General features: G+C 29.1%; 1 protein-coding gene across 1 annotated transcript; it reads right to left on the reverse strand.

The window, feature by feature from the left end:
* Window positions 1-2,620: 2,620 nt before the first annotated feature.
* On the reverse strand, window positions 2,621-9,498 carry LOC108743552 (GATOR complex protein DEPDC5-like; the record flags this gene model as incomplete). Its single annotated transcript, XM_025979402.1, has 8 exons — window positions 2,621-2,810; window positions 3,777-3,968; window positions 4,243-4,679; window positions 5,349-5,580; window positions 6,048-6,319; window positions 7,818-8,014; window positions 8,759-8,946; window positions 9,482-9,498. Coding segments are annotated over 8 exons (1,725 nt in total), but the record flags the coding sequence as incomplete, so codon positions are not given.
* Window positions 9,499-9,502: the final 4 nt, after the last annotated feature.

A 9,502-nucleotide genomic window follows, 5' to 3' on the forward strand; every position in this document is an offset into this window, starting at 1 on the left:
AATTTTGCTTCATAAGATGGTGAGTACCTCCTACTATGTAAAATTAAAAGGTGTTCTAAGAGCTATCAATTCTTAGATAGCAATACTTAAAGAGAAAGGAGAAATTGTTGACATAATATTGAGTGCTATTTAAAATATGTCGAGCAAAAGTGATCTATTTAGATTTTCACTAAAGCATTTTATTTGTTTTGTTACAAAAAATACCAGAACATAATTCCCAAAAATTTTGCTTCATAAGATGGTGAGTACCTCCTACTATGTAAAATTAAAAGGTGTTCTAAGAGCTATCAATTCTTAGATAGCAATACTTAAAGAGAGATAAAGGAGAAATTGTTGACATAATATTGAGTGCTATTTAAAATATGTCGAGCAAAAGTGATCTATAATCATTCAATACAATATTTAATTTTCTATGCTTATTGATTACTAACTTTTGTTTTTAGTGGTAATTTATAGCTTTTATTTTCAAAATGTAAAACTTCAATTTCATTATTGAACGTGTGGACTAGTTCTTTCATGTTACGGTTTTTATTTTGTAGCAAAGTTTAGTGAAAATCTTTAAATTGTTTTCCTAATTACTTAATATGGATTTTCAACAAGTAAGGGTCAAATCAACCAATTATAAATCTTTATGTTAATATTATCTTATTAGTTTTTTGATTTGATTGTTATTAATCAGACGAAAACTATTAAAAACTGAAGATTTTACATTTTCTTCGCTAGAAATAGATGAAAAAGTCGACTGATATTTAAGAAAACTTGGTAGAATTACAATTTCATAAAATAACATTTAAAATAAAACGCTTAGTTTAAATACAAATGGATCAAATATGTGAAACTTAAACCATGTCAAAAATTTTCCATTTCTTCCCCTTATTGTATAATATATAACATAATACTGTAAGTGTTGATTTCATAAATACCTAAACTGTTTTATGCCCCACCCTGGATTCGATCCTAACATCATTTGATTGTGCTAGTTTAATTGCTGTTTTATCAAAAATTTTTAACCAGGTGCCGACTGAACAGTCTTATTTCATTTACAATTAATTATAAAAAATTACGTAAGCATTTAGTAAACCCGGTATAAGACAGTTGCTAGGTTAATAAAATGGATTGCTTTCAAGATCTTATCCCATACGAGTGGAATTGGGGTTTCCTTTATTTTCAAAACTTGTTATAGAGACACTGTGTTAGAAAGGGCACTCCTCACATTTTTTTATAAATAGGTTAGAACAAAACAGGATGCTATGTTCTAAGGGAATATAACTAACTTTTTTACACGCCTTTATCACATTAAAGTTTCGTGCTTTTCAAACAAAACATTTCGCATAAATGGACATTTAACAATCTACCATAAGAAATGTTGATCCGGACCTCAGATGGCTTTATTACAATTATTTTTTTGGGTTCTTTAAATAAAATACTACATACTACAAGAAAACTTCATGTGTTATGTTAATGGCTCTGGATAAAAGTAAATTCGTTTATGAAACTGGTTAAAAATGCACAATCGATTATTGCAAAATATTTCGGAAATGTACAAATATGGCATAATGTATTAAATTAGTAACAGTAAACAATGATTAGGCTTAAGCACAATACAAAACTTTTGCCCAAAATAATGCTGAAATAATGAACGAAACTACACCATGTAATCTCAAATTATGCAATTAATAATAACTGGAATGTTCGTACTCGGTTACTTCAAATAAAAAAAATCACGATATCAAATTAAACAAGCAACAAAAATGTTTTGTAATCTAGCNGATAAAAAATAAAAACATTATCTATTATTGTAATTTTAATTGTTGCCATGTACCTATACAATATGAATCAAAATTTCAGTTCTGATTTATAAAATCTCATTATCTCTTACTTTGTCTCTCTTTTTATATTTGTATATTTGAGAACTTACCTGTTGTTAATGCAGGAGTCCATTCCTGCTCACCAGTAGCACCCCACAAGAGAGTACCTTTCGAACTTTTTGTTTGTGATGCTACACTGTGGCTGGAATTATGATGATTCGGGCGTTTTTTGCAATCTATACACACATATTTTAAAGATAATTAGTTTGAAGCAGCAAACAAACAATTTTATTCTTATAAAAAATACAGTGTAATGGGGTGGTTAATGGTTTTGACTTATAAGTTCCATTGTCTTGGGTTTAATATCTCTATTTTTTGTTTTCCAATTACAGTTTGATAATTTATAACTACCTAAATCGTATATATATAGAGTATTACTAATTATTTGATAAAAATTAACTAAGTCTAAATTGTTGGTTTATTACTACTCCATATGATAAAAACTAACCATCTTCTTTAAAGTCAAATTCGTTGATTTTTCAACTTAACTTAAATGTTTTACGTTTATCAAAATTTATTAAACAAAGTCATTACTTTAGCTTCTTCAGAAGTTATACAATGAACTAGTGTAATGTATAGTTCAAGTTAAAGTTCACTGTATAACTCATAATAAAATATTCAAATTATTTACTTCTATTACTTTCATTCTTACACGAAATTGGTAGGGCCATTTTCTCTTGATATATTTTACTTTCATGTTTTGAAGTTCTCTTCACTGTCTAGCAATTTCAAGAATTTTTAAGAACTCCTTTCTGTCTTGGTTTCTTTACTGTACACGCTCGTTTTATTTTGTTGACGGCCGTTTCGATAAATTTTAAAAAACCTTCCGCATTCAGAGTATGATCAGATGCTGTAAGGGGACTGTATATGTCGTAGTGTGGTGCACCTTCTATTATCCTTTTTGTTGCGGAGTTATTTAAAGGCAAAAGATAAATTCGGAATCTAAAAACAAATTAAATTAATATTCTATCTTACATTTTCTCTTGCTTCTTTAATGATTAAAAATATTGAATGTTTTATTAATAGAAGAAATTTGATTGTTAATATTTAAAAATATATAGTTAAATTAATTTTGAAATTGCTTATTTTCTAAACGTAACTAAGATATTGGTCATTTAATAATTTTTACTGCAAATTCTTCATTTTGGGACGGTACACAATTTGTTACCATGCCGCTACAGAGTATAAGCAAACTAAAACATTTGCCTTGTTGTTACATATTATATGGCACTAAAGGAACTTGCAATACAGCTTTCCCCACATTCAATGTAATGTTAAGGGCTGAATGGAGCAAAGATATGTGCGCGTGCGCATTAGCTGACCGAACGGTTAGCAAACCATGAATACATAATAATAACTAATTTTAAGTTTATACACTAATACAATATGTTTGATTAGTACTCCGGAAAAAATAAGGAAGAAGAAGGTACATGAAAAAGAAATAAACTGACTCATCTTACACTCTCAGTGGTATACATAAAGATAAAAACAATGACCTTACCGGTCTACCCAACTGCTCCAGTAATGATGTTGCCCATTCGCGTGATGCAACAGTGCGTTCTCATTGCACCGTCCATATGTGACCACCATGTTCACATATTCTGCGTGCGAATACACTTTTTTTTGTTTTGTTTTTTACACTTAACTTATCTTTATATTTTGACAATTGACCTGTCTGCGTACCAGTTGTTGTGAAGGTCATGAGTAGGTATGAGTGTTTGCGATAACAATGGCCGATAAGATAACTGGGGTACTTTTGGTGCATATTTTTTACATTCTCTACGTTCTGGCACTATCAGGAGATGCACTTTGCACTTCCTTCAGATGTTACCTTGCAAATATTCCGGAATACTGATCAGACATAGTGTATTTAACCTTTACACTCAGCCGCTGTTTTTAATTACAAACCTCCAATATTTTAATGCCTCCACTAATAGGAAGTCTGTATCCCCTCTAGTGCATATGTAGTGGTCCAAATAGTTCCAATGGTAGTTCTCTAATTTTTCGGTAGTAAAACTTACCCAGGACACTTCATATGTTTCATGATATGGCGCCTGAAATCTGTATCTATAATGGATGTTAAATGAAGGATATGGATGCCTGTAAAATAAAATTCAATTTGTAACTATAACTTACTCATTCACAGTTACTTCTACAGTGGAAAAAGATTCTTCCGCCTGAAGAAGATACTGTGTGGCGAAATAATTATAAAGGAATCAATAAATACTTTAGAACCAAAACGTATTACTCTAAATTGTGGAATGCCCAATGCCCACAGTTAAAATTGTTTAAAAAGAACTTTAGTCAACAACACATTTTACACCTTAAATTTACTTTTTATTTCAAAAGTATCTAAAATAAAAATAAACCTTACCTTGGTCTATATCTTGTAACGGTAATTGCATTTCCGCTTAAGGAAATCTTATGAAAAATCCGTCCTATGGAAAGATAGAACACTTCAATTGGTTCAGTTTCTGCCCTTTTTCGTGATAGCAAGCTAGCACTCGACGACGTTTGAGTGGGGTACAATGAATAGTCTTTGTTTGGCAATAAAATGAGTTGAAAACCCTGGGCCAATCTTTGTGACACCAATTCTCGAAAAACTTCGGCGGTTGATAAAGGCTTTTTATAGTTCGTACGCTGCTGTGCAAAATCAGCGTTCACATCATCGGGTAACAAGTGGTAAAGTGAAAAGACGTAATCGACCTGAAGAGCTCTCTTGTCTGGAAAGTAGTCCGTCGTTATTGGAAGACACGCAGGTATTGTCAGTGATTTCCAATCAACACCTAGAATTATTGTTATCTCATTNTACTACTTTATAACCATTAGTTAAACTCGAAAGAAGGATAATAAAAATTATTGTTGGTGAAAATAGGAATAACCAAGAAATGTTGGATATTAAGCAAATTTATATTTACAAACTAATTACTAGATATTTTTTTTTTTCAAGGAGATGAAAGTCATCTTAAATAGCAAAACTCGTTATAAGAGTAATGAACTTCCTAGAATAAAACTAAATGTTGGCGGAAAATCTACTTTCTACAATGCAGTGGATAACAATAATAAGTATTCTAAATATATTAATGAACATGTGATTATAAGTAAAAAATTTCTAAAAATTGCTACAAAGAAAATAATACTTTCTGGACTCAAATAGTCGTTATAAAATTGAATAACTTTCTCTATTTATATGCAGTGTCTCATATTTGTTATGGGATATTGATTTCATTTTTAATTTTTTTTTTATTATATTATTTTTGTTTTTAATTTAATTATTTCATAGCTCAATGGGACAAATAGGTTAACTGCGTTTATACCTCGTCCCCAAACATATGTATATTCTGTGCTTATTCTGTGGCGGTTAGTGGGGCCAAAACCCCTTCATCACCCTCATGTAAATTTATTAAATTCAATAAATAAAATAAAATAATGGGTTGCTAAATTTTAAATGCCGTGTATACCACAATATTATAGGTAAAATATGTTGTACTGAAAAATAGGATTTTTCATACCTTCATTAGTGCCCGAAAACGGGGATATCATCGGGCTAATTGGAGTGGAGGGAATCGGAACGGCTTGTGACTTTTTAGGAGATTCGCAAGGATGATAGATGTCTGGATCAGAAAGTTTCCTTCTTATTCGGGTTTGTTCTTGCGGATCTAGAAGACTTCCTGACGTTTTCTTATATCTTGCAGATGATCTCTGTCGATTGCTAAAGGTCGTACAATAATTGTTACATTATTTGTATGTATAGTACATTCTGTAAATTCAACATTTTGGTAATGGGGGATATCTTCATATNTAAAAAATAAAATAATTCTCTTTGCTCCAAAGACAGCGTATTATTTTTTTAAATTTATCTTATAGCATTTTTGGAATATTATGTATTTCTAAAATAAAAGGCAATTTAGATGAATACTTCACTTTCAAAAAAAAAATAATAAAATCGCATTATTAATTCCTTTCCTTCAAGTTATACCTTATCGGCCCAATATTTAAGATTAGAAGTCTTTTTATTTGTAAATTCGAATTTTATCATTACTACTAACTTAAGATTACATAGCAATAACATTAAGAAAAAGTTTGTTTTGTTTTAATAAAATTAGAAGACATGAACGCAAACTTCGACGAAAATTATCCTTCATAAATACTGACGTACATGTTCAATTGTATACTTACTTGCTTCCATGTACTGATGGTAATTGAAAAACTTGAGCGTCATAAGCATCGTAATCAAAAAATGAATTGTGCAAATACTCTTCTTCAGGTACGAGTTTTTGTTTTGGTAATTCCTTAATTCTCGTGTGTTTACTCGGCATCGGAGGAAATTTTATTCGAGGAATAAAATTTGAATAAGCAATTTTTTTATTTGAAGAGTAAAAGGACAAGTTGATCCAATGAGGCATCGAATAGTCATCAGGTACGTTCATATTTGTATCTTTATTATGAAACTATAATGTAAAAGGCATTTTATTAGTTCATATAACATAATTAAACATTTTTGGTTCTATTTGATTAAGAAATTGCAATTTAAAATAAAAATAACTATTTTACCATTATGTCATGTAGCAATTCATTGGTTCATATTATAATGAAAGATTACTTATCAAGCAAACTTTTCTGTAACATTAATCAAACAAAAATGATCGAAATTTAAGGAAATACGTTTTAGAAATATTGAACTATGCATTGTTTTCTTTGGAATAATTTCATCAAAAAAGATAATAGTCTAAGGTTTTAAAATAATGTACATATCTACATAAGTTCAAATAATTCTTTGGTCAAAATAAATTTGACAACTGATAAATAAATTATAGAACTGTTTTTTTATTTGCATTATTTTGAAATTATTGAAACGATGTATTACAAAATATATTAAAATATATGTAAATAGTAATAAAAGTCTTCATTTAGTTAATAATTAATAAGCTCATTTAATATTAATTAAAATATTTTTTTTGTGGTGGAGTATGAAGAAATGTTGCCAGAGGGGGATATAAGGAAGGANCATATGTCATTCGGAATTGGTGCATTTCCCTTTGGATTTTTCACGTCAACATTTAACTTTGGAGATGTAAGACCAAATGCAGCTCCTTTGGGAACTCCGCAGCACATGGAAGAACAATTTTTGTCGAAAATATTTTTGTGGCTCGCTTTCTTGTTTATAGCATGGCTATTATTGGCATAGCAATTGCTGTTGTGGGACTATTGATTTGTTTAAACAAAATAGCATTCAACCTGAACTGTTTCAAGCTTGATTTATGAAAATTGTAATACATTATATACTATCACTTAAATTATATATAAAAGATACTATGAAAAATGGTTTTAGTGGTCACAAAGGGAATTGTTATAATGTAAAAATTTTAATGTTAAAGTTTTCAAGGTTGTTTTTTAATTAATCATTTTTTCTTTATTTGCATACTGTATTAAGTAGGAACTTGAATTAGAAAATATTGAGCCAGTTTGCAAAATACACTGGCAAGAATACATTCCTGATATAGTGCATACATTAATTTTATGAAATGTTTGGTAATAGAATTAAGTTATAAGAATATAATGGATATAATGTGTGCAACTCGGCAGGAAGATAAATACGAAAAATTTAATTTTTATGTTAGAGCTAAATTAACTTAAGTTTTTAATAAAGTGAAAGTGATTAAATTTATAAGATGCAAATAGAAGACAGTAATTGTATATTTAATTAGTTGTTTCTTTTTTTTGTCATTTTTATGTATTTTTGCGATCGTATACATTTAAGTTATATGGTTTATTGTTCTCTAGAATGAAGATTTATTTAGAATTTATGGATGTATGTAAACAACTTAATGTTAAACAAAACTATACTATTACTATCTTTTTTTAATAATAAAAATACTTTTTCTAAAGCAGTCAAGTTAGTATTAATAGGCATTTTTTATTTGAATTTATAAAATAAAGTAAAAATACCTTCAGCAGAGGTACCGCATGTAAAGGTTGTTCCCCAACACAAACCAAATCACTTCCAACACCATTATCGATAATTCTCTGTTTGGTAACGTTAGTTAATTCTCGATCAACTTCAAAAACGCCAACACCAGGTGTTACAACAACGCTTAATTGACCTGTTCTATCGAAACTGCGATCGAGATAATGTTTTTCAAAAACTAAAATAGAAACAAAATGAAAATTGTTAGATTGTGAGCAATAATTACCAATAATGAACGGCTTCAAAAAAATATAGTAACAACATTTTAATACAAAGGATATAAAAATTTGTATTAGTTTTACTAACAGTAGGAAAAGGTCGATTGCCACAATTGCTGCTTGATTGAAGGGAATGAAATTTGATAATATAATCAATACTAAATTTTTGATCATTATATGCTTATGTAAATCGAGTATCTACTAATCATATGAATAATCTTAGGTATTACAATGTTGTCATTTCTTGATCACACACTTCCTGTTGGTTTATATATCTCAATGTCTTTACTCTGAGTAGTAACATGAAATAAATATAAAAGTCCAGGTATTAAGCGAATGGCTGAATTGAAAGTATTTGAAATTTTATCGTATTATTAGAGTAATCAAGTCAAATGGGATCACTGGATTTCCATCAAACATAACAATCATATACTGAACCTTTTGGTTGTTGGTGTTGAAATACCAATATTATATTTCTTATTGATGAATGTATTTTTTAAAGAGTTTTTAACATGAATTCGTATATATCCAGAGCAACTGATATATAATCATGTCCGTCACAATTGCCGACGAAACGTATGGATTTAATTGCTCAGTCGACCACGGTCCATCGTGAAAGCCTACGTTCTTATACTTATATATAATTATTTCATTAGTATAATTATTATTTCAGTCTTAAAATAGGTGCTATACTGATGTCTTACCATTTAGAGACATATTAAGAACTTCTAAAAAATTTCCTTGGGCAGCTGTGCTATTCGTACTAGCAGGTATGGTAATTCCAGGTTTTGAGTGATATTCTAAAACAACTTTTAAATATCCAGCAAACAATTTACGTAACTGAACCAACATCGTGCTCCAATCATCAAATTTTTCATTCTGGCAAGCAACCCTAAAAATTATTAATTTGTAAAACATTAGAGGATAGGATATAAGTTTTTACACAATACTAAATTATTATTATCAACTCTTAATGTATCCCTGTTATTAACTTTGATTTTCTTGAGAAACAACGTACCTACATTACTAGTCTAATTAATAAATATTTTAAAAAATTAACTACTAAGCTGGGTAGAATATATAAAATTAATAATTTAAAAACAATCAAAACAAAAAGTTCTAATTGTATTTGTAATGATCAATTGTGTATTTTAAAAATAATATCTGCAATAAAAAACAGGAGACGTGGTTTATCACAAACCACGTCTTTTCTAAAACTGGTTCTGTATTTTCAAGAAAACCTTCACCTTCTCTTTTGAAAGGCTATGTTATAGTTAGTTTAGGTTTCCCTAATTGCAAAGTTAATCTTAGAGTTACAAATTCATGGACAGTGTCATAAACTACACTGTTACCAAAAAAAAAAAACTATAGAATAAATCGTATTAAGGCAACTTTGATAAAATGCAATAAAAAATTTATCTATGTACCTATAAAAGTCTTCATAATAT

The sequence above is a fragment of the Agrilus planipennis genome, unplaced genomic scaffold (genome assembly GCF_000699045.2).
Source record: "Agrilus planipennis isolate EAB-ADULT unplaced genomic scaffold, Apla_2.0 scaffold992, whole genome shotgun sequence".
Lineage (NCBI taxonomy): Eukaryota > Metazoa > Arthropoda > Insecta > Coleoptera > Buprestidae > Agrilus > Agrilus planipennis.